This window comes from Echiichthys vipera, assembly GCF_963691815.1.
Source record: "Echiichthys vipera genome assembly, chromosome: 3".
Classification (NCBI taxonomy): Eukaryota; Metazoa; Chordata; class Actinopteri; order Perciformes; family Trachinidae; genus Echiichthys; species Echiichthys vipera.
The window spans coordinates 6,823,518-6,848,275 of NC_139828.1; the positions used below are offsets into that span (position 1 = coordinate 6,823,518).

Consider the following 24,758-nt stretch of genomic DNA (forward strand, 5'->3'; position numbering starts at 1 on the left):
TGACTTTGTCCAAATGTAAATGGTACAACAATAAAACTGTGAGAAAATGCTAACATTGTGATCGCTGTGCTTTATACACAAGTCGAAACTCAATCAAAATAAACCATGTTCACGGTTTTTAACTGTTTTATTCAACAGTGCACACATTTGAAGCATCCCGTACACTTGTTAAATGTTGGTTGAACGGACAATTCTGTAACAGGAAACACTGGACAGCGTCAGAACAGCGCAGAACATCACTTAACAGGAGAATACATGTTACAGTTTTATATCGACGACAGCTTCACAGAAGAGAAGAAAACCATGTTTGTAACAACATGTTAGGTACCAAGATAATCATACCTGTGTCACACAGGTAAAACAAATCATTCTTTATCCAAAAAACACTTAAAAATCTCCAACACTTGATATCTGGAAGCCATAAATCATACTTAACACTGTCTTTACTCCGTAGTAAGAACACTTTTTATCTTAACGACAAAATATTTAGCAAAAGTATGGCACAATATCAGCGATGAAAGAGTTAAAAACAAAAACAACGAGATCTTCATAGATGTGAGTTTCAACATAGGACATTTACGCCATGCCAAAAATAAAACGAGAACACTGATTTAAAGTCACAGCATACACTGCAGATATCTGCTTTAACATGAAATAATGAGATGTTTCCCTACATGCTTATTAGGCAACACAATTCTTCCTTCAGTGGTGATATTCAGGTTAAAAGATGATTCAATTAAATTAGGGAAAAACAAATGTGTGTCAAGTTCTGCAAGCCAACAAAAGGATGTATTAATCATGCCGAACGTACAAAAACAGGATACTGACGTGTAGTTAAAACACCATACACCGATGACGCTTGTGCAGATATTGATAAAACACAAACTGTATTATCGAAAAGAGGACGCATCCTCGCTCTACTATGGCTTATGAGGAGACAAGGTTACAGGTATTATACAGTCTGTTTTCACTAGTGAGAATGCATCTAATGTTCTCGTTATGCATAGGCCTGACAGGCTCCCAGGTAATAACTGTGCGGTGTACTTAAGCTAATAAGCTAAGCTATCCTTATAAACTGAATAAATTGAGCACTCAATCGTCTTTTAGGCTGGAAATTAGAGTTGTTACGATTCCGATACCAGCACTGGAAATGTTTCCTGATGCCAAAAATGCTGGCATCGATAATCGGCAAGTACCGAGTACAGGCACCGTGATTTATTATAGAAATAGGAAAATATTTACTGGTTAGCTTCGTTAGCGCTTACACGGTTCTTCTTAAACTTTACTTAATCAGTTTAATCATTCTTAGTAGTTCTTGTTAATATATGAAGAGCTCTTTTCCAAAACGAGATAAAAGCCAAATTTAAATAAAATGAGTTTGAGCCACTTTGCTGTAAACAGAACCTTTTCACTGCTTCATCAGTGTTTCTGCCAAATCTCTATATTTCCTTGTTTAAAATGGTCTCAAGATGCAGTTCCTTTCCAAACCGCGACCAGCGCCAAACCTATTTTTAGCCTAAATGCGATACGTCCTCTCGACCAATCAGAACTCAGTGAGCGTTCTCTGCGATCCAACATGGCGGCGCTCTGAAGCGGGAGAGTTTTTTGTGTCGTCCGTCCGTTCAACATGTTCAGACTGAGCCATAAAAAACATTTTGACAAGATAAACTAAATATTAACCAAATGTGTGGGTCTGGGTAAAAAATGTCATTTTCCTGAAAACTATTCAAATGGATTTATAGCGTTTTGGAAAAGAGCTCAATTATTTCCTATATTTATTTAGTTGGGTTGCACTACTGTTTTATACTGCTCTATTTAAAATAAATGGCTTCCATTTGCTGCATTCATTCATGTTTTACAAAGGGTTTAACCTGAGCCAGGCCTCACCACAATGATAATCATATCACAGTCACGCAGCTTAGTAAGATCTTTTTCTTTTCTTTTTAACACACTAGTATCGGTATCTGTACTCGGTATCTGTACTCTGTATCAGCCGATACCCACAGCACGAGTATCGGAACATCTGTACTGGAAATGCAACTAGTGAGCGTGCATGACACTAGAGAGTGTGTAGCACTACTCGTTCATGTCCTGTATTGAGTGCGTTGGTTAATTAGACTGTTTTTAAGAATGTTTTCAAATCTTATAGTTAACAGTTATAGACACACACACACGACTATTACTCTGGGCCTTTTTAAAAACAGGTGCTGTTCAGTATTTACTTCATGGCAGTGGTTTCCTTAACTACTGTAGTCGTTTGTACGACCCTTAAGTGAAACAAAGTACAGTATACACCAGTTACACATTAATTCGACTGTTAGTATGTCACAGCATCTTCCATTTGTTCACTGAAATAAGCTTCCTGGTCAACAGGCCAGCTCAGAAAGATGTAGTTGAGTTGCAAAGCATAGGTATACAACAGACACATAGCTGATAAATGCCCTTTTTCTAGTAATAGTCATCGTTTATATTCAGTATTTACTGCCCTACAAAGGCAGACAGCAGTAACTTAAGGAAAAGGCGTGACAGACCTTCATTGTTACATCTTAGGCTGATGGTTTTACCTCAAAGTTAATTACAGTGAGACAAAGATATCACAAAAAAGACGAAAACACAGTATGCACCAACACAACGTCTCTCTGCTTTCTTATCCATTTAAACCTGTTATGAAAATAAACTTTACTTTTATTATATATCGTCTTTATATTATAGGAATCATCTGTTTTGCCAGGTGTCTGTACAGTTATATATTCATAGTGAAATCAATATAATATGACAATCAAATACATTTAAATGTGATTTTAAAAGGTAGCTTAATCACACCAAAGGACATAAACGTTAAAGGAGTCGAAAGCAAAGATGGAGCTTACAGAGAGAATAAGATAGTGGATAACCAAGATGTCAGTTCATGTGAAAATATAGATTTGAAAAGAGGTGTTGTTACTGCGTTTTGCCTTTGTTGGGCAGATTAGTACTGCAGGAAACAATGCTGAGTAAATGAGACCTCTTATGATAACAAGTACTTCATTAATTGTCATTTTCTCCCAGTTTCTCTTTGCAAGTACCAACAAAGCGTTCCTTCATGTCACATCCCTCCACTCATCCACGGTAACAGGATCACGGTTTCTACGGGTAAAGGTAGCTTTGCCACGTACACATTCACACACAGTCCACGTGTTCACTCGTCAAATAGCTCAAGTCTGATGCCTCGCCTCGTCTTTGTAGTAAAATATTCTCAACGGTTGTCAGAGTGTCGACTACAACATTTTAGCAGCTTACAGGTGAATATTAAATACAACGTCCTGTTTGAAAAGGAAAGTTCGAAACAAACACGAGAGATTAAAGGAATGTATTGAAAGCGCGTTGCGTACTCTTCAGAGTAGATTTTCAGTTTGTTCTGATGATGCACACAGGGTGCGCCCGTCCCGGTAGCCTCCATTTTGAGAGACAGTTCCTAACCGTTTTCAAATGGGTTGGGTTTTGTTGCTGGGTGATCTCAAACATATGAGGCTAATCTACACCCGGAAAATAAGCAGTGGACGGTTTCAGTTACGCACGTTCATGTTTTGAACAATTTGGCCATTGTTTCACTTCTCTTAATTCATATCTGCTTGTTTACACTGAGATAATAACGCTTCTAAATCTATCGGAGAGCTTCAGTGTCATAGAAGAGATAAGAACCCAGGAGGGCACTGTTGTTACGTCGAGCGCTCCCTGACAGGGTGCCGACCGGGTAACGTGTGTGCTGTAGGAATGCAGATTTAAATTGACCCAGCTTTGCCTCCAGTTTGGATGTAAGCAGCGTCAGTCCACGTCTGAGAGGCTGCAGGTCTAACGCTTTATCACCACCTGCTCGTACGCTCCGGCACCAACCCTGGGATGACAAGAAAAGACTAAATTAATAACTCCATATCGAGCTCATATCACACAGTAGAAGCAGCAACGTACAATGCTTCATTATCGTATAAATGATTGCTTCTTTTTCTAGTCTTAAAATATGTCTGCACCAAACCAGGTCATTATTTAAATACTGAACGTTTTAAATATTAATCCATAATTGGGTGAGCATTCCTATAGAAGGTCACTATCTTTGTAAAAGGCCCTGAATTCTGCTCATTTTGAGGTTCAGACTTGTATTTTGGGTTTCTACTACGACATGTTTACATGCTTTAATGTTCAAAAACACTTTAATTTTCTCACACTGTCTGATTATAGTTGTATCGTGTCTGAAACGCTCCGTTTTAGCGCCTGCCTCTTTAAGGCCCCATACTGAGAAAGCCCAGTCGGCTCTGATTGGTCAGCATTTCTGGGTCTTCAGCATCTTCCCTTTGCATCTCTCTAGTTTTGACTTTCTACCTTTATAAAGTATAGTTGTGACATCATAATCAGAACCGTACAGAAGTCCTGTCGCCTCGTTTAAAGACGGGTCCTGAATTCGAGCTGTTTGCATTTCTCTGTGGATCGATTGTTTTGATGCTTTCACAGTATTTATAGAACACCTCGGCCTGCTTTATAATAAAAAAAGAGAGATGTTATCTCACTTTTTACAAATGGGACTTTAAATTATGCCTCAACCTATCACAAGGCCATGCAGTGGCTATCAGACTGTGCCATTGAATCTACCGGGCACCATGACAGGCAACATTAATCTCTAACCCTGACCTAACTTGCTTTTAATCTGCCTTAAACTCCTGCGCCCGCCCAAACAAAGAGCAGATAGTTGTCAGCTCGACCCGACCTTTTACCTACATTGTGTCTGCTTGAGCTAAACCGCTGTGGCTGGCCCCACTGGCTTGAGGCCATCGTATCGTCTTAATGCCATGGCCAGCTCAGTAGTCCAGCTGTTATCCCTTCTCATCCAGCTCCACTGGTCTTACAAATAGTTTCTACGCATTATTTCAGAAAATGTTTCACAGCATTCTCAGACCTAGTACATCTTTTAGAGCTTCCTTGAGTCCTGTCCTCACCGGGGCACACAGCAGATACTCTGCAGCATGACCCAGCCTTATATACAGTATATATAACATTAATCTGATTAGTTGATGTTTGTTTTGCAGGTATATAATCATAAACCAAAGTACGGGATAAACTGAAACTTTGACCTGAGTCTAGTTGGCACATATTTCTATAACCAATATCACAATATAGCGTGTTTTCTGGTTATTCAATGCATAAATAGTCTTTATGAAATATTGTATGTGTATACTCCTGTGTGGATTAAGTACTTGACAAATGAAAAGTGCTGAGTTTTCCTCACATGAACATAAAAGCTTCACGTAAAATTGTAAAAAATTCATATTTTTTCCTAGCTGTAGACTGTTAACATTCTTGCACACACACGATATCAGATTTTCAGAGAAATTGGAGTTAGCGTGTGCTGTTTATATCAATTTAGACGACGTAATTGTGTATCACAATACCTCGATATATGATTGAATCACGATACGTTTCCGATGAAAGATGATAAATTATCGTACTGAATCATCGCCCTGCCCTACTTCACCCTGAGGGGAGTGTGAAAGATTGCACCAAACTGTCGGGGCAATCTATCCTATAGTTGTTAAGATGTTTCAATCAAAGCGAATATGTCTACGTCATGGCTGTGCTTGAGGAAAGGTTTTTAATAAAATATCATGGCAGCCCATCAGACAGATACTTCCCAGGAGCCATGTGTCAATGAAAGCTAAAACAGTAAAGTTAAAGCAGTTATTGCACTCTAACCCGGAGAGAGTTTGAAGCACTGATGATGGTTGAACCTTTGACTAGAGACATGATCAAACATCTCCACCCTCTTCATTAAGAACAAGTGATTTAACATGAGTTAAGTTCAGTGAACGTCACATGTTCAAGCTCACCTGGTGGGAAGGTGATGGCTTCCGAGGGCTGTGCTTCCTCCAGGGCCGACGAACAGACGCAAGCCTTCCTCTGAAACAGAGAGTTTGGTCGGTACAGAGTCAACAACCACATCCTGCTGTATATTTCTTGTCACGATGAGCAGCCAGTTGCTAGGCAATCTAAAAATAAACATGTATTGACAGCAGCTTTTCTTTTTCTGGTTTTGAGCTGAATGAGACCTTGGAGAGAAATACAATGCGCCACTCCTCAAAGTACACAGACTGACTCACAAGGTTACAATGCTCTCAAGTTAATTGCTGTGTAGCTGTGCAGTAAACAATTGTACTCCAGAATAGAGGTGCAACTAATAACTGATCACTGTTTCTGCATTTTAATCGATTTTCAAGCAAACTCTTTGCTGATGCACGTTATATAAATATGAATGTGTTCTGCTTCTCTTTCTTTCCTATCATTGTAATTGTTTGTCAGAACATTTCATAATCTCTCTCTGGGAAAACTGGATGGGCCTTTTTCACAATTATCTAGAACAAAATAACTGATAGATTGGTCAAGACAATGACAATAATTGAAAGATAAATTAATTAAAATGATCACTAGATGCAGCCTTAGTTGTTTTTAAAAAAATGTATTTTCTTTAAATAAAGAAGGGTCAAAGGTGCAATAAAAAGTCTCATCTCATCTCATCTTCAGCCTCTTATCTGGGGTCGGGTCTCGGGGGCAGCAGCTTTAGCAGGGGACCCCAAACTTCCCTTTCCCGGGCCACATTAACCAGCTCTAACTGGGGGATCCTGAGGCGTTCCCAGGCCAGTGTGGAGATATAATCTCTCCACCTGGTCCTGGGTCTTCCTCAAGGCCTCCTCCCAGTTGGACTTGTCTGGGACACCTCCCTAGGAAGATGCCCAGGGGGCATCCTTACTAGATGCCCGAACCACCTCAACTGGCTCCTTTCAACGCAAAGGAGCAGCGGCTCTACTCCGAGTTCCTCACGGATGCTGAACTTCTCACCCTATCTCTAAGGGAGACTCCAGCCACCCTCCTGAGAAAACCCATTGAGGCCGCTTGTAGCCGCGACCTCGTTCTTTGGGTCATGACCCAGCTTTCATGACTATAGGTGAGGGTAGGAACGAAGATTGACCGGTAGATCTATCACAAATTCCCAGAGCCCATTGGTAACATCTTCAACAGTTCAAAGTGTTCAATTTAAAGTTATTTAAAATGGAGAAAAGTGAGTTTTCTGATTCATGTCCTTTCAATCGAGTACTCAATTATCATTTCTGCTACAGATTTTGAGAATACGGTTATGTTTTATAACGTTAAACTTTCCTTGAAGAGACAAAATGTCACCCCGAAGAGTTAAAACCTGCAGATATGGCGACTAACCGACACTTCTCTGGATGAGTAGCCTACCTTCAGCGCTGGAGTCCAGTAGGCTGGGTGTAAAGTCTTGGCTCTGGAGAATCTTTTCCACAACATCGTCGGCATCCACCCGCGTGTCGTCCATTCTCTTTAGCTGAGACTCCATGGAGTCCTGCTTCACAGGGTGTCTGAGGGGAGGATATATGAGAGTCATAATGTGTCTAATTGACCACTAATGGCTTGCACTGAAAACAGACCATGCTGTTTGTTTCTCATACTCAATCTGTGGTCAACCTGTGAGCCAAGGGATTCCACCAAGTAGCTGGAAATGATGCCCTTTCTACGTTGAGCCTTCATCACCAAACCATTAAGTGCCTCTTGCTCTATACTGTTTACTGAAAAGCTTGTTTCCAATCACACCACTGAAATGGCAAAATATGATCATCTTGGTAATTACGTCAACCTCTTTTGGGGTATATTATTTGAGCAGACCATTTCTTCACTTTCTTGCTTTGTTAGATGAGAAGATTGATTTTATTTTTTTTGTCTGTAGGTAAATATAAAGGTTGGGGGTTGGGGCAGATAGCCTGTCTGCAGGGAAAAACATCTGCCTGCTGACTAAATCATAAATATGTTGAGTAAATATAAAGGTACTGAAAACCATCCCCCGTCCTGAGTTTGACAAGCTACTCCGCTTAATTCACAGTTGGACATTTTTAGATCCCGCGAAAACGATGACTAACATTTTCATAAATACAAGAGCCCGTACTGACACCACATAATGAAACCACAGATGCTTTTCCGCCGCTTGGCCTCGCTGCTCTTTACTGCAACTGCTTCCTGAAATGTGACACAAGTCTCAGGTGTGATTAAATCTAAGTTTGTTAACTTCCTTAAAATAACTGATACTTTTTGTGTACACATCACCTACAATAAAAAGAGATTACCACCACTTGTTCCTTAAATAGGACTAAGGCAAAGATTATTATCGGGTTGCACTTCTCATACATTTCTTTACTTGACAAATGATCTCATATCAAGACTCACCTGTTGAGTCGTTCACAGGACGAGGCGCTCCGTACTGGTGTACCCGTTGGGTTGCTAGTGGTGGTGGTGGTGGTGGGGGCTGGGTGTTCAGGCAGAGCAGGACAGGGTCTGGACTCTCTGTCTCGGTCGTCGCTGGGCTCTGGGATGCTGCCAATTCCCGTCGAGGCACTGCCCACTGAATGGTTTCTCCGGTGGCTGAACTCTGACATGCTGGAGGAGCGGGAGTGACCTGTGCTGTATCCTGAGAGATGGGAGGCAAATCCTTTTATAATATAATACAGCGGCAGTTTAGATTGTCTCTGAACTACTTTAACGCTTCAGAGACAATCACAACAACTGTATGCATAAGAGGCAGCTTAACTGATTTAATCCTTTTTAGATTGAAGAGTTCAAGGAGCAAAAAATACGATACAATACAGTTTGGAATTGGCTCTTTAGCTGTTGAATGCTGGAATATGTTTCACTACCACTGTGATTTGTCAGTACATTAACCATGCCCTGAAAAATCCTGCAAAGGAGCACTGTATTATTCAAGAGATTACAACCACCCGCTACGGCGATACATTCATAATGTTACATCCACGCAGTGATAGCACCAGTGGTCTAATCCGCATTTAAAAATTATTGAAAGCCAATCAATTCAAGTCCAATCATTGCTTTACTGATGGACGACAGTTTTGGAAAAGGACGCAGATTTACTGCAAAATGAATTAACAGTAATTCATAAATCAGTGATGTGCTATTTATATAAAGCATTATACAGTATGCGGCAGTGCTGTTGAGCATGTGCTGTTGAGCAGATTTGCGGTGTGTTAAAAGATTTAGCAGTTAAGCAGAGTTGCAGTGACACACACACTGTTCACGTCAGCAGGAAGCCATTTTAAGCAAGAGACATCTTTTAAATCACTTCTCAAAATTTGTCTTGAAAAAAATACACGTTGAACCTGTTTTAGTATCATCTTTGTCTGCCTCAGAGCAGTGCTCAAATGTTTTAAAGGTGCTGTATGAAATAACGTTTATCATCATTATTCCAAGTCACTAAAGCCAGGGAAGAGCAAACTTCCCAAACACACTGAGGCAGGAAATGCATCTTTCAATTCAAAATTAGAGGACCATTAGAGCTGCTCTCAGTGCATCTCTCCACTTCCTCCGATCTTTTATCGCCGTCATCTGATCTGCCTGTGATGGAAACTCGAGCCTCAGGTCTGAACTGCTGTGGCGGAGTGTCACTGTAAAAATGATTGAATCGCTTCCCTCCCCTTCACTCAAAAGCTTTTATAAGTTTGACCTCACACACAAGAGAGTACGAGAACAAAAGACGGATGCGTTAATGTAGTTGATGCTGCTTACAACTACATTCTTAGCTACATATACATTATATTACATCTTGTATGACTGGCTTTGCTTTTGAGGGAGCTTATACGATTTGTAGACTTCTCTGCAGCACCACATTATCTCAGTCACAATTTTGACAAATGATGCGGCCTCTGCAATATGGATATTGCTCTAGTCCATATCGTTATTTTAATAAAATTGCGTTTAATTGTGCAGCTGTATTAATGACTACATCAAGCCTCCACTCGGGTAAAATAGTATGGGAGAGCAGGGGTATACTACTGTGCAGACTGATGTACTACATTTTGTAGTATATCGGCATCAATAAGACATGGATACATCAAATTACCAAATAAACAAATGTATGAGCATTGAATCATGCACAAAGCACCCCAGGCTTCCTACAAGGCATCGAGTGCTCATCAACAACAGTTAGTTACCCATCGTATACAGATGAGCACAAAAATTAAACATAAATAAATAATAAATAAATAAATCATGCATCAATAAAAGCCTTAGTTTACACATGATCCATGATGGTGAAGATACAGACAAATATAAAAAGCTAAACGCAAACATTTTAGAGACAACCCAACGTTTTACAGATCATGTTTTAAGGGAACGTCATGTTTTGATAAAAGGTCCTTCTGGCTCCATTGTAGTTTGCACCCTGATGTCAGGGTGAAGAAAAACGTACATTTTTTTAGATGTGTGGTGCCCCTACCTGAGAGTTTGGACTGTTGGCTGGCGTAGCTGGATGTTCGGGAGTGGCCGCAGCCCCCGAGCTCATCAGAAGCAACAGGACACTTTCCTTCTCGACTCTCTGCTGAATTAGAAAGAACAGGAGACAAATGGGATGAGGAAGGCCTGCAATCTCGGTTCTGTTGCAAAAAAAACTGCCATAATTTAAGATAAAAAAGCTGCAGTGAAAATATGCTGTTAGTGTACTAAACCAGAATTAAAAGAGCAGCACAGGAAGAACCTGATAACAGCACCACATGTTCCTTTTGGACATTTTCTAGTATCTTTGCAGATATTTCCGGCCACAGTTCATATGAACAAGATTGAGGTTTCGATTGAGTCCACAGACATTAACCCACTTTCTGTTTCGATGCATGCAGTCTCAGTTTATCTATATTCTGTATAACCTGGCTTTCCTTACCGACTGTTTTGTATCTATGCCTACCAACAGGCAACAGAACAGAAAAAAAACAACTCCCCTCTGCCTCCCACACACTGTGACAGCATCCCTGAATTAACGAGCACAGCTGGCAAGTATCTGAACACAGCAGTAGCTTTGCTTTGGTCGAGGCAAAAACAAACACATTTAGAGGGATTATTCAATCAGAGCTGAGGCGGTTCAGCAGTCTAAAGGACATCGTCTGCAATATATAATATATTATCTGTGAGACTGTGTTTTAAGTTTGAGTCTCGTGCAGCAACATGGACTTATATGCCACCGTTGTAATGACAAGTTGGAAAACACTAAAACAAAAGCTGGGCTGTGATAAAGAAGTCTAGAGTTCATATGTCTGCAGGAAAAGAGGCAAAGGCCTCAGTAAGACAACAGAAAATAGACATCTAATTCAAACAGGGCTCCCTGCGTGTCTTCCAGGAACGTGAGGTGGAATCAGGTGTCACTCAGCTCAAGGACGGAGAATGTCCAAAGGGAAAAGAAAGGACTGGGGCACAAAGATCAAGTTTCAGCCTTTAATTGTGCAAACAGACGTTTCTACACTGCTGTGTCTTCATCAGAGTCAAACAGAACAAAGACCATGCAAACACACACATATATAGTCAATCTACAACAGGTGAGCGATCCTCATTGGATAATTGGTTAAAAAGGATCAAATCTATTCAATGGTGAAGTGGGAGTTACCATTGTCAGTGTCCAAATACCACGCCCCATGCACTAAAATCTCTTACAGTTACAAATATGAAAAGTTCATAATACTAAAATAAAACTACGTGTAACAGACAAAATTCAGTTCTTTATTTAAGCCAAAGGCCTCAACTGTGTTCAGACAATGGCGACTCACGTCATCATCCAATAGATTTGAAATCCTGTTCAACTATATACAGTATGTGTTGGTCTGGTCTTTGTTCTGTTTGACTCTGATGAAGACACAGCAGTTTAGAAAAACCCCTGTTTGCACAATTAAAGGCTGAAACCTGATCTTTGTGCCCCAGTCCTTTCTTTTTCCCTTGGAAGCAAAGTTATGTGACAGTTTTTACAACTGAGATGAAACTGTATACATAGTGTTCACTGGCTGCGACAATCAATGCTGGTACGGTGTGTGATTTATAGTTTAAGCCTCTTTAAGGCTTTAAGACAGAATATATAAACCATTTGAATATAACTGCAAAAATAATACATCATAATTTTTTGCAAAACTCCCATTTAAAGTCAGCTCACAAACATGAAACACACCTGCACAAACACTGCAAATACGTATGCACAGCAAAGACACAATGATGCTGATGGGAAAGAGCATTGTCGGTGGTGTGCACATGCAAACACACTATCCCTCTAGACAAACTTGCACACACAACTATTTTTAACCGTGCAAGAGCCTCCGGGGTCGGAGCAGATTGTAGCTAATCTAAAAGAGAACTAGTTTAAATTATACATGAAAGAGCTGTGCAACGCTCTGAAGCTTCCAGGAGGAACAACATGTGATGTGTGTTTCACACATGGAGAAACACACAGAACAAGAGAGACGGGGGGTGAAACAGGGGAGACAAATGTAGCAGAGAGGGGCAGCTGGGAGAGAAACTTTTTCATAGAGCTGGATGGAGATAAATGGCAGTTCGCATCATGGTGTGGAGACACGCTTTAGAGCACAAACACACAGAAAGAATCAGACACGAGTTATCAGATTGATATATGCATCTTTGTTATGGAACCTGTCAATGGTACTGTTTGAAAGCATAACTGTGAAATTGATGCCTGCATTCATGTGTTTGGGCGACTGTGGCTCAGTTGGTAGAGCGATTCGGTCATGTCCGAAGGGGCGACAGTTCGATCCCCGCCCTGCCCTACTTGTATCATGGTCGTGTCCTTGGGCAGGACACTTCACCCACCTTGACTCGTGTGAATGTGTATGACTGCTGTATGTTTGAGGAGGTGGTCGGAGGGGGGCCGACCACATTCCGACTGCCACGCTTCCGTCACTCTGCCCCAGGGCAGCTGTGACTACTACGTAGTTTACCACCACCATGTATGTCTGTGTGAATGAATGGAACCTGGACTCTGTAAAGCGCCTTGAGCACTGAGAAAGGCGCTATATAAATCTAAGCCATAATAATAATGTGTTGGAGGTTTGACTTCAACAACCAACCTGCAATATGTTTCTCTAACCTGCAGCATTTATAGATACCACACACTGAAAATTTGCAAAACAAAATAGGTCTCTATAAGTTTCTATCCTCTCTGGCAAGGCGTTCCCTCTTGTAGCTCCTTCACAATAAAAGCCTTTACGTCATTTACTTGTGTAAAACTTTAACTAATGTAAAAGAGAAGCAGGAAATGGTCGGTTTGCATTAGCAGCAAATGTGGGCTCGAATATGTGGAGGAGGCAGCTAAATCGAAGGTTACGCTGTAGTTATATTTGAAACTGATGGACATGTTCTTTTACTTACTAAACTGGCACAGGTGCATTGATGTATTAAATATGCAAGACCACTCTATCAGAAGGTACTACCTGCAACCACTCATCAATCATTTTGTTTTCATCATTGATGGTAAGATCTTAAGCAACATTTAATAGAAACTGATGCTGCAACGATGACAAGGTAATGTTGTGAAACTCTAGTCATGCACACTGAGATTACACAACTGTGCAAGTGAGATCTAATCAAACTTACAAGTCAGAATGTTGATGAATATTTTAGCTCTCCTGAAAGTTATTAGAGAGTCTATGTTGTTTTAATGCAAGTGCACCGGTTATTAAAAGGAGCTTAACATCCACAACAGTGAGGTTGTTACAGTATCTGTTAAACATGAAAGTGGAACAAAACTCCGGTATGGAGACTACAACAGTATGGCTAAAGGCTGCTCTGTCAGGTGCCCGTACATGTTTGGAAAAGCAAATGGGATGACGAAGCAGGGCAGAGGAGTGTAATGTGGCGTGATTCGTCTCACCAGAACAGCCTTTCTGTGAGTCTCCCCCTCTCCTCTCCTCCAGCAGGCACTCTCCATCACCCTGGATCCCGATCACTGTTGCTGTGGACGGAGGCCTGGTGACACAGGACAGACAATAAGGCTTTTTTCCCCTCCTGTCTTGGATTTCAATGTGTCAATTGTGTAAAGAGACAAAGCAAGGTGAGAAAGACAAAGACAAAACGGGGAGAATTAGGGGAGGGAGGGTTAAAGCATTAAGATGAATGAAGGGAAAGACCATAAAGTCAGGTCGTTTTCATTTTTGTATTCAAAGGGAGCATTCGGCTAGGGCTAAAAGTGAACAGTTGACACTCCAGTATTTAAATACAAGCTGCAATACAAGAAGCCGAGGCTTTCGGCTTTAACATACAGGCTGCTGAATAATTTTTAGGTCAAATTTTGCCCTTGGGCTAAGCAGCATTTCTCTCTGTACTGACACATACTTTCCCTGAAAATTTCTACTACGAAGACCGAGTACAGCAACTTACAGTATATCACCTGCGGGATGAAATCAATCAGTGCTTTCGACATGTGAAAGTGTGATTAGAAAACAGTCTTTTAGGCTTGCGTAATTCTGTATCGTTTTATTCCCATGAAATGTTCCCAGGTCTGAGGAAACACAGTGTTGTGAGCTGTTAGTACCACACCTACAGCAGCACTCTTGGATCAGATCCCAAACAAACACTATCAGCAGCAGATTAAGAGTCATAACTTTGGCATAAAAATACAGTTTTTTGCCTTCATTTGATAGTGGCAGTAGAGATACGAACAGGACATGTGGGGGAAGAGAGAGAGTTAGGGCGAACTCACACTGTCCTTCCGCACCGCGCCCCGTGCTTTAGGGTACTTTCCCCCCCTCCCTCTCCCCCCGCGCCCCAGCCCCGTTTGTACTCACACTACCTGGGCCTCGGCCAATGCTTCTTGCCTGTCCATACGTCATCACGTCGTAACACGTCACGTGCATTGATGACGTCATCGCAATTCATCGCTTTGTTTACAAATCTTCCCACAGACCTCAGAGTTTTTGTGCATCTTGTCGACTGTTTTTGAATATTTTCATCGACCAAATCTGTAGTAAACACTCCACCTCCGCATCGCACCAACGTGAACCTTTCGCCGCCATTGTTGTTGTTGTTAAATGTCCGCGCATGGTCCGTCCTTCGCACATAAATGACATCAGAACGTCCGTAGGCCTCGTGCTCGCGCTTGTACATGTGCGCACGCTCGTGCTTGTACATGTGCAAACGCGCTCTACAAAAGCCCACCTCTCTCAGACGGGCGTGGACGGCCCGCTGGCCGCAGCTATGCGTGGAGCGGTTGCACTCACACTGGTCAAAAGCACAAGGCTTTAGCCGAAAAACCTGTTTTGGTCCGGTGCGGAAGGACAGTGTGAGTGCGCCCAGAGAGAGAGAGGGGGGGGGGGGGGGGGGGGGTTCTGATAGCACCACATTAAGTTACAGTCTGGCCCAGGTCAGTAGGGTTGGTTCCGGTTTCTCAAGGAGACTGTAAGTATCCAATTCTGGGAAAAGCCGAGCCCTTTTTTATATTAGTATGTCCGTTATATTGCACATTTTCATCTCCTGTTTTTCCATTTCTTTGCACTATTCATTTCATTGTGTTTTCTATTTCTCTTGCACTATTTAGAATTTAGAAATAGTTTTATTTTATATATAATTTGTATTTATTGCACCGTGGGTTTTTCGTTTCCTCTCTATGTCGGGCACATAACGCAGAAATTGACAATAAACTGACTTTGACTTACGTTTTAAAACAGGGATCCCCTGACATGAGCTGTGTACTGATGATGACCTATAAAAAGGAAAAAGAGACTTAGTTAGTCGATTCAGGTTTGAACGAAGAGAAGGAAAGATGTTCTGGTTCATAAATGTGCCTTATTTTATTTAACTCAAAATGTTAGTTGTTAGTTTTGTTCATTAGCTTCGTCACAAATTAGTAGCTCTTAAACTTGATGTAATGCAGATAACGGCTGCATTCGCCTATTTTCCACAGGGCTGCACAATGAGGAAAATATGCGATAACAATTTTACTTGAACGATAAATAAAACCGATATTAAAGAGTACTCAGTTCTGCCTCCTCTGTTGTTCTCAGTATACTGCTAAACACAACAAATTGCTTACTGAATTAAAACACTATGGTAAGGAACTTTCCAATATTATTATTGAACTGAAAACAAACGGCACCAATGAAAAAAGAATGATAGTTACAAGTGTAGTTTTTACTTAGGTAGGTACTCTCTTTCAACTAACTAAAAAAAAAAATCCCTGAATGTCTTCTGCTATGCGTTTATCGTGCAATTTGATCCCACAATGAAGATTAAAAAAGCATTGTGCAGCCCTTTATTTCAGTCTAATGTCGCACCTGGCAAAGTAGCTATTGTTGTTGTAAGCAGTCCACTACTTTCATGCAAAAAACTTTTTCTGTGCTAACTTCCTATTTGAGAAAAACACCTAGTTTAGGTTTCCTCCTAGAGAAGTCTATTATGACTGGTTTGGATGTGTTCCCTTAGCTTCAATGTTACCTTGAGAATGGAGTTATCCTGGCGAGTATTTTTGGTATCGTAGCCTTCCAGCAGACATCTGCGGGTTGTATTCCCTGAGCCGGCAAACTCTGCTAAATTCAGATCTGCAAAACCGAGCTGAAGGAGACAGAATGACACCGGGTGAACTTTGTTTTCTCTCAGGAGACTGAAGTTTTGCTCAGTTCGCACTCAATCTGACAATCTCTGGGTGTTAAATAACAGCAGCAGTCGGGACATGAGAGAAATTGAACAATCCTATCTATTTTATAGCTCTTTTTCTTCAATGCTGAGCAGGTAATCTTCTACAATTTTTATTCTTTAGAGGTAAACAATCTTTAATCTAGTCCAGAAAGCCCACTTGCTCATAAAATAAGTACTTGCAAACAGTCAAAGCTAGAACATGTGAAATAAGGAGCCAACCTGCAGGCAGTGGAGGCCATCTGTTTGCCCTGGGCTCACATGGATATCTACATAAATACGGCTGATTACTGTAAATTTAGGTGACCTGGAGGTCGGGTTAGGGGATGGGGGTTGGATAACAGAAGCATGTGAGGAGGAATCACCTTTGCATATGCCTTCCCGCCTTTCAGCTCCTGGAAAAGAGAAGCATAAACAAGTAAATTAAACATCTAAACTCATGCTTCATTTAAGCAGGATTAATGAAAAGTTGAATCAAATGTTTCAGCTCTGTATGAATACTCTCCAGTCCAGTGGTATTATAAATATATGTTTCCTTTATACAAGTTATTGACCAAAACCTTACTAAGTTAATACCGTTCTGGTAAACTATAATATGTATAAAATCAATATTACAAATGAAGGTTTGGAGATATGACTATATATATATTGTCAAAGTGATATAAAAAGGTCTAAAGTATCTATTTTTCTAACGCAATGTTAAAAAAATAAGCAGCCAAACTGCGTTAGGGCAATATTTTTATCATTTGGACACTGCTTTACATGTTCAGTTTGCACTACAGTTCTCATTAAATGAGAAAAAACTCAAGTATTAAGTATTAAATTCACACAGAAGCACAGAAAATAGGCTTTACAATGTGCTTATTTCATATAGTCTATTTATTGATTGATTGCTTAATTGAATTACCAGAAGATGTTGTGATATACAGGTATATAACAGGGTTAGACGATTCTGGCCACATCACCCAGCCCTGTTACAAATATGCTACTTTTAATCAGCAGGAAAAATCAACACAACATCAACATCAAGTCTCCTGTTGGGTCCAAACAGTAGCAAGAAGCCACTGTTTGACATTTTAAAGTTGAAAAGCAAAATACTGGTAAAGGGAGCCACCAGTGAGGGCAAAATAACAAATGGATTGATATGCTGAGCACTAAAACAAAGAGGGCAGGGCACGCCTGAAATAGCCCGCAGCTAAGATGTGGAAACACAAGAAGCGCTTCACCAGGAAGGCTTATTCACACTTATTCATTTCCTTGTTTCCAATGCTGTTTTTATCCATTATATCCTTAAAAAAATGGAACCTACGTCACGCCTGAACAACCAGGACACACTCAATCTTTAAGGTTAAATGTTGAAAGGACAGAAAAGGGATAAATGCTGTGCTTGCTAACTGTGTTTTACAGTTCCTATTCCCCTCTCGAATTTCAATTTGTCACATAAAAGTGAATGTTACGTAACCAATACCAGAATTTAACCTAGGCAGAGCAATTCTGTTAGCATGATTGAGACGCTCTTCTTTATTACAGCCTTGTTTTTGCACTGACGACAACAACAGCCTTTATTTTTTACATGGCCTCATGCATCTTTAACCTGAACATTCGTGCCCTACGTTCACATGTAAAGCATCACATTGTAGATTAACTACACCATGCAGGTATATCCATACGTAAAGTCTCATACTGTACCTTCCTGACAGACACACGGCACACGCAAGGGTCCAGTACGCCTGTCCCTGCGTTGGCACTCATCTTGCAGGGGAAAGTGAACCGTTTCCTCCATCGAACACAGTTGGCCTGCACTGGCTCTCTGTGGAGGGAAATCACAGAGAACTTCTTTAGGTTTTCAACATCTTTAAGCACTCACGTTTCAGATACTGCGTTCACATTTAAACGAGTAGAGATTGGCGCAAACAACGGCAGGGATTTGGGATTTTCCTTCCTTATGTAGTCCATCATCGTGTCTCTGTAGGACTGAAAAGCTGGTCCACTTTCTTTCGCGGTTTGGAAAACTCATTGTAACCTCTGACTAAACACACAAAAATGAAAAAAAGCTGGCATTAAATATCTGTTTTGTGGTTTTGTTAAAATAGTTTTCGGATTGAAAATCTAAGACTTTGCCAGTTTTTGACCGTTTTGTGTTTAGAACATTTTTCACGACAGTTTCAGTCGCATGATTTAACATTTGAGAACTTTGGCTTCTTTTGAAAAATATTCGTCTTTAAAAATATCTGTATGTGTGCAGACGGGGCCTTGAGCATAAGGGGGTGGATGATTATCTCGAAGATGTTGGAACATATTCGCAGTGTTGGATCCTTTACAGTCACTCATGATGGCGCGCTTTGCAAATTGGATATCCATCTTCCACAACGACTCCCACACTGCCCTCGTAAGATGCTTTTTTGGCGGGTATAAGGCAGAATCTCAGTTCCTTGTGCCATTTTTACAGCTCTTCTTCTTAAGGCTTCAGGTGAGTGACTCGTTTTTACAGGGCAACAATGCAGGAATCAGGACACCACAGATATCGTCGCTTCTTCAATCCTTACAGTTATGAAACTGTTATGTAACCGCGGTCATGGCAACATACCAACTCCATCCCAACCTCCCTAACAACACCAAACCTAAACCAAACCTAATCATAAGCATCAAACGGTGAAAATATTTTTTAAATCGATGATTTGTCTTGGATAAGTACCAGTGACTTCCTGCCTCGTCACATTGCAAAAATGTGAAAGAACAATTTAATTTGATTCATTTTAACATCATCATTCTAACTATAATAATATGGTTATATATAATAACTATAATTATTATTATATTATCACGTCACTAAGGTTGAATGATACTGGATTAACCTTCCTCACATCTCGTTCCTGTTTAAAGCTACTGATCCAAGTTGCCAGGATGAGTTTTTGTGCTTAGCCTCAGATTTTTCTGGCCACTTCATGAACAAGCTCATTAATTAGTCCTTTTTTCACCTATTGATTCATTTGACTGCATAATCCAAAGGTAACGGCGACAGGTGTAGCTCGTTTTAGCACGAGAGCAATAGAGAAACACGTGCACAAACATCCCCAGCCAATAACTAGAGGGCAAAATGAGTGTGTGGTGTAGTCTATACGCTCAGTGAGAGGATGAAGTGAGAGAGAAAAGAGTGTGTATGCGTGGGCAGCATTACGATGCCCCAGATGGTCTCTCCTTCACTGGCAACCTCTCATCTCCCACTCACCTAACCAACTCCCTTCTGTCGAGACAGCAGACGTCATTCAATTCAGATCAACTGTGCTGGATTAAAATACAGAGATGCTGGTTTTCCTCTCACACACAGCGCAAATGACAATTCACAACGGTGAATCACAAAATGAGACAAAGATGAGAAATCCCTTTTAAGACTGGCTGAATATTCGGGCCCGAGTCGTGCACTGCATCTCCGCCCGCACTGGGAATAAAAAGCAGCAGATGCGTGACTAACGTTCGACATACGCTGACTTCGTCCTGGGGTTGATAAATTAATTTCGGAGAGTGAACTCCCAGAGTCGGAGAGAGGGAACTCCCAGCCAGCTGGACACGGCACGCTTCGGGAATTCTGGCTTGATTGCATGTACTGTAACTTACAGCACTTCTCAGCACAGCTCAATCCCATTAGCGAGTGTGGGTAAGCCTGGTTTTAATCACACGAGGAGTTCGCACCTCTCATCTCTCTAAGCATGGGTCACATATCTTGTTAAAACTACAGTTACTCTCCTTTTTAAAAAGCAGCTGCGGTCAGGCTTCAGCCATACATTATCTTATAAACACATTATTGCACAGAGAACTTTTTCTATGTTAATTTGGTGCAGGGCTTTGCAATGAATATGTTACAACTTCAAAAAATTTAAACTTACATAACGAGTAAAACATGTTTTGGGAAGGAACAATGGTGCAGTCCCTGATGACGAGCCACAACAAAGGAAAAGAGAGGCTCATAAAACAACAGCCCTCACCCTTCCCTTGCAGTTGGGATGACTCGAGAGTCAAGGAGGAAACATTAAAGTCTGGAGGTGTAACAAATAAAACTACGCGGCAGAAAAATAGATCTTAACAATGCACAAGACTCGTGACTACAAATTCTGCCAGCTAAAATACATCAGAGCCAGATGAGGATGTTTTAATTGGAGTCTCAACTTCATCATGTGGTGTTAGATAATACCGCGGTGGCTGCTCGCATGTGACAAAATGTACAGAGAAGAGTAGACCTAGCTATATTAAAATGACCTTAACGTCACGGCCTCAGAAGCATCCGGATTCACAAAGGGCCTTTTTCTATCAAGCCATGTTATAAGAGCCCCTTACTGTAGAGCAGACAGGGAGCTTTTTATATAATCAGGGTGAAGCCATCTAATCCCTACAGCCTCATTTCAAAACCATGTTTTTCTCTTAGTCCAATGTTACATGACACTCTTATTTATGAGTGAAAAAACCCAAAACAGGTTACAGAGGAGAAGGCCGTCTTAGCTTGTCTCAACTCGAAGGCAATAATGACGTTGTCATGCTGCGGACGGTGACTGTGAATAAGTTTACTTCCTTTCACGAACGGTTATTTAGTGTCTCATTTTTCTAGTTCCCTTTAAAACAACCATTTAGCAAACATCAACTGTATTTTGTAAAAGTACGTCCAACATTATCACCTGAAACAAATAGGCATTTAATTGATGGACGAACAATTCATTTTTTAAGTAATTTTGAAGGAAAAACTGCAAAAATTTAGTGGTTTTCTTAATCTTGTATGATATATGTTAGATATCTTTGGGTTATGGATAACAGCTACAATAATTAGATGCTTAACTATCGTTCAGAAAACTGATCGACAGAAAATTAATCAGCAACTATTTGATGATTGAATAATCATTCAAGTTGCATTTTCCAAGCAAACACTTAACATTGGATTAGGATTTGCTGCTTCAGGAGGATATAATGACATTATTGTCACTATTTTAGTTTATTTTATAGATGAAATAATTAACCAATTACTCAAACAACAAATAGACGGAGGAATTGAATTGTAAAATAAGGGGAAACTTGAAACTATTTGAAAAAAGATGGTCTTAGTGGTCGATGTGTTATCCTATGGTAAAAACACAATGAACTGTGACAGTCAGTAGGGCAGCACGACACAAACCCTACCTCAAGTCACGTCTTGTATTTTCTTTTCCTTTGTCTTTTTTGTTTCTGTTTGCTTACTTTTATTTCTTATATTAATTTTTTTTGTGTTTCTTCTATTTGAAAACACTATAATGACCTAAAGCGGTAAGGTAAATATTGGTATTAACTATTTTAACTTTCATCGACTGTCATTATGACGAAGGCAATCACTGGGTGTTACACCTACCCACATTATTTATGTTTAAAAATGTATTATGGATGGTAAATGGACTAAAGCGCCTTTTTAGTCTTCTGACTACTGAAGGCACACTGACGGAGTGGACATCTACATACCATCTTATCTGATCTAACCATTCACACCACATTTAAACACCAATGCGCAGCACGGGGAGCAATTCAGGGTTCAGTGTCTTGCCCAAGGACACTTCGACATGCGGACCAGGGGGAGCTGGGGATCGAGCCGCTGACCTCTCGAATGGAGGACGACCCACTCCTCCACTGAGCCACAGCCACCCCATTAAAAAATGTTGCCATCTTTACATAGGCTTTATAAAATGGGTAATGTATGACGAGATATCAGGACATCAATTGATAATTAAATAATTGCATTGAAACGCTTCCCCCTGTGTCTTCTCTGAGGTGCAGCTGTGAGTGATGAAAGCCACTTTAACTGTGACTTCGAGGAAATGTCTCGACTCTGAGGTAATAACAGCATTATCATCCTGTGGACCGCAGAGTGAAGAGTCGTCTCCGGTCATGACTATTTAATAACTGCTATTTCAGTTTCCCTAAACCCTAACAGGCAACACATTTACAGGTCCAGGTGACTTCCTAGAAGACAGACATGGCTTCACACTCTTTATTTCCAACAATGAGACAGAAATTATTTGGGACATGATCGTTTATCATCTTTCAATGGAACCGTATTGTGTGATATCATGACACACAAGGGCGTCGTCTAAAGTGATTATAACAAGCACGTACTACCTCAAATCTTCCACAAATTGTGAAGTTTGTGATAAAATGAGAAAATACTAAATATGTTTCATGCAACAGTGCACAAAAATTGTTATCGGTTATTTAATTTTGACTATTTATCTATTTATTGAATTACCAGAGAGCATTTTATATTGTAATATATATTGAAATATTAAATGATCCATATCAGAATATAAGATTAAAGCGATATCATTCAACCCAGTCTTACTGTATATGACTTTTGGGGGTTTAAAACAATGCGTTGTCCTTGGATTTGTCACACACAGGTCACCAACACTTTTAATTATTACTACGACGTTTCAAGTCTCTGAATGCTCGGACTAACAGACTTAAGAACAGTTGTTATCCAAAAGCTATAACAGTGCTGAACACCGCAAATATGTTTACCTATGACGGAACATGATGATCTTTGCTCAGGGTCTCTGCAATCTACTGTTTTTTGTTTTGTCTCCTTAAGCTGCTACCGTGTGTGTGTGTGTGTGTGTGTGTGTGTGTGTGTGTGTGTGTGTGTGTGTGTGTGTGTGTGTGTGTGTGTGTGTGTGTGTGTAAGCTTGTCATTTTAAATGTGTCTTTTAAAGTTCTTACCTATTCATTTTGATGCTTTAAATGTTAAATTATTTCTGCACTTTAAGGAATTGTACTGTATATTTTGTTGTACCGGTACAATGACAATAAAGACAATTCAATTCAATTCAATTCAATTCAATTCAATTTGATTTGCTTATGATCAAAAACAAGACAGTCAGACAGCTACTTCAATGGAAACTTGATGATCAAACAGGGGCCAGACACAGGCCAAGAGGACATTAGTGACTCTATTGATTAAGCAACAATAGACAGAGGAGTCGTATTTTGCTTTGCAGCCGTTGTGTATCACGTCATCTGTGTCCTCATAGCAAAGTAATCAATTCACAACCTGCAAGGAAGTTAGCGGGTGAAATGTAACCTAAGAAAACAGATATTCTTTCTTAATTTCCCCTTTTTTCTTGACTCTATTTTATTAACTTTTTTTGTTATTTATTTTTAATTCAGTATTAATTTATATTTTGAATAAAAAAATATATCAATACCTTCATAATTGTATTAATTAAATTAATATGCAATAAATGATAATAGAAGAAACGATTGCTGGATTAATATTGCATTTATTACTACTTTTATTAAAGATAATGCAACTTCTTGCTGCTCATGGGGGAATTGTTGGGTCTCTAAATGTAAAGTGTGTTGAGATAACTTCTGTTATAATTTGGCACTATAAATAAAATTGAGTTGAATTAAATTGAAAAGATAAATGGATAAAAAAAAGGGTATTTTGTAACACACTTATTTAAAAATATAATTAGAATTTTATTTCATTAAATTAAAATGCAAGAAATTATAACAGAAGAAACGATTGCTGGATTAATGCTGTATGTATTGACTATGATAATAATTATTACTACTTTTATTAAAGACAGTGCAACTTGTTGCTGCTCATGGGGAATTGTTGGGCCTCTGTAAATCATAAATAAGTCAGAGTGTAGTGATAGGCCGATACATCGACGTTATTTGCGTTTTTTAAGTGTATCCGCATCGGCGGATGCAGGCTGCTGTGTTCGCCGATAGTTTTTCCCTGCATTATTTACAGACAGGCGTCAACAGGCAGCTCCGTGTTGCTGGAGACGTGTTTTTTAGGTTCAATAAATGTTCCTTTTTTTATAATTACAGACTTGTAACATTTGTTATCATAATTGTGTCATTTTTATGATGTATATTGAGGGAGCTAAAGTAGTATCGGCTCAAGAAAAGTATCAGTCGATCCCTAATAGTGCTGTCTTTACCTACTCTATATATATTGGGCACCGAACCCCGAACTGCTCGGGGCGCCGATCCACTGGCAGCCCCCTCGCTCTGACATCTCTCCATTAATTGCATGTATATAGGTCCTGTTTGTGCATGTGTGTATTCGGGCCTGTGTGTGTGTGTAACATGATTAATAACAGTGTAAAAATTTAATTTCCCCTTGCGGGATTAATAAAGTAATTCTTATATGTAAAGTGTCTTTAGATTACTTCTGTTGTGATTTGGCACTATAAATAAAATTGAATTGAAGACAGATAAATAAAGATAAAGGTGGATTTTGT

General features: G+C 40.0%; 1 protein-coding gene across 2 annotated transcripts in view; it reads right to left on the reverse strand.

The window, feature by feature from the left end:
- Positions 1-162: 162 nt before the first annotated feature.
- The window catches only part of fam102bb (family with sequence similarity 102 member Bb), a 25,055-nt gene continuing 459 nt past the window's right edge, over positions 163-24,758 (reverse strand). Inside the window, exons 2-11 of one of the 2 annotated variants that reach the window (XM_083911126.1) lie at positions 18,184-18,304; positions 16,860-16,889; positions 16,297-16,413; positions 15,519-15,565; positions 13,739-13,833; positions 10,319-10,417; positions 8,260-8,500; positions 7,264-7,400; positions 5,856-5,925; positions 163-3,874 (exon numbers count right to left, since the gene is read on the reverse strand). In XM_083911126.1, coding sequence (XP_083767252.1) covers positions 3,832-3,874; positions 5,856-5,925; positions 7,264-7,400; positions 8,260-8,500; positions 10,319-10,417; positions 13,739-13,833; positions 15,519-15,565; positions 16,297-16,413; positions 16,860-16,889; positions 18,184-18,304 — 1,000 coding nt within the window. In that variant the 3' untranslated portion in view covers positions 163-3,831. Of the gene's footprint in view, positions 3,875-5,855; positions 5,926-7,263; positions 7,401-8,259; positions 8,501-10,318; positions 10,421-13,738; positions 13,834-15,518; positions 15,566-16,296; positions 16,414-16,859; positions 16,890-18,183; positions 18,305-24,758 lie in introns of both variants that reach the window. The other variant, XM_083911125.1, reaches the window with a different exon arrangement.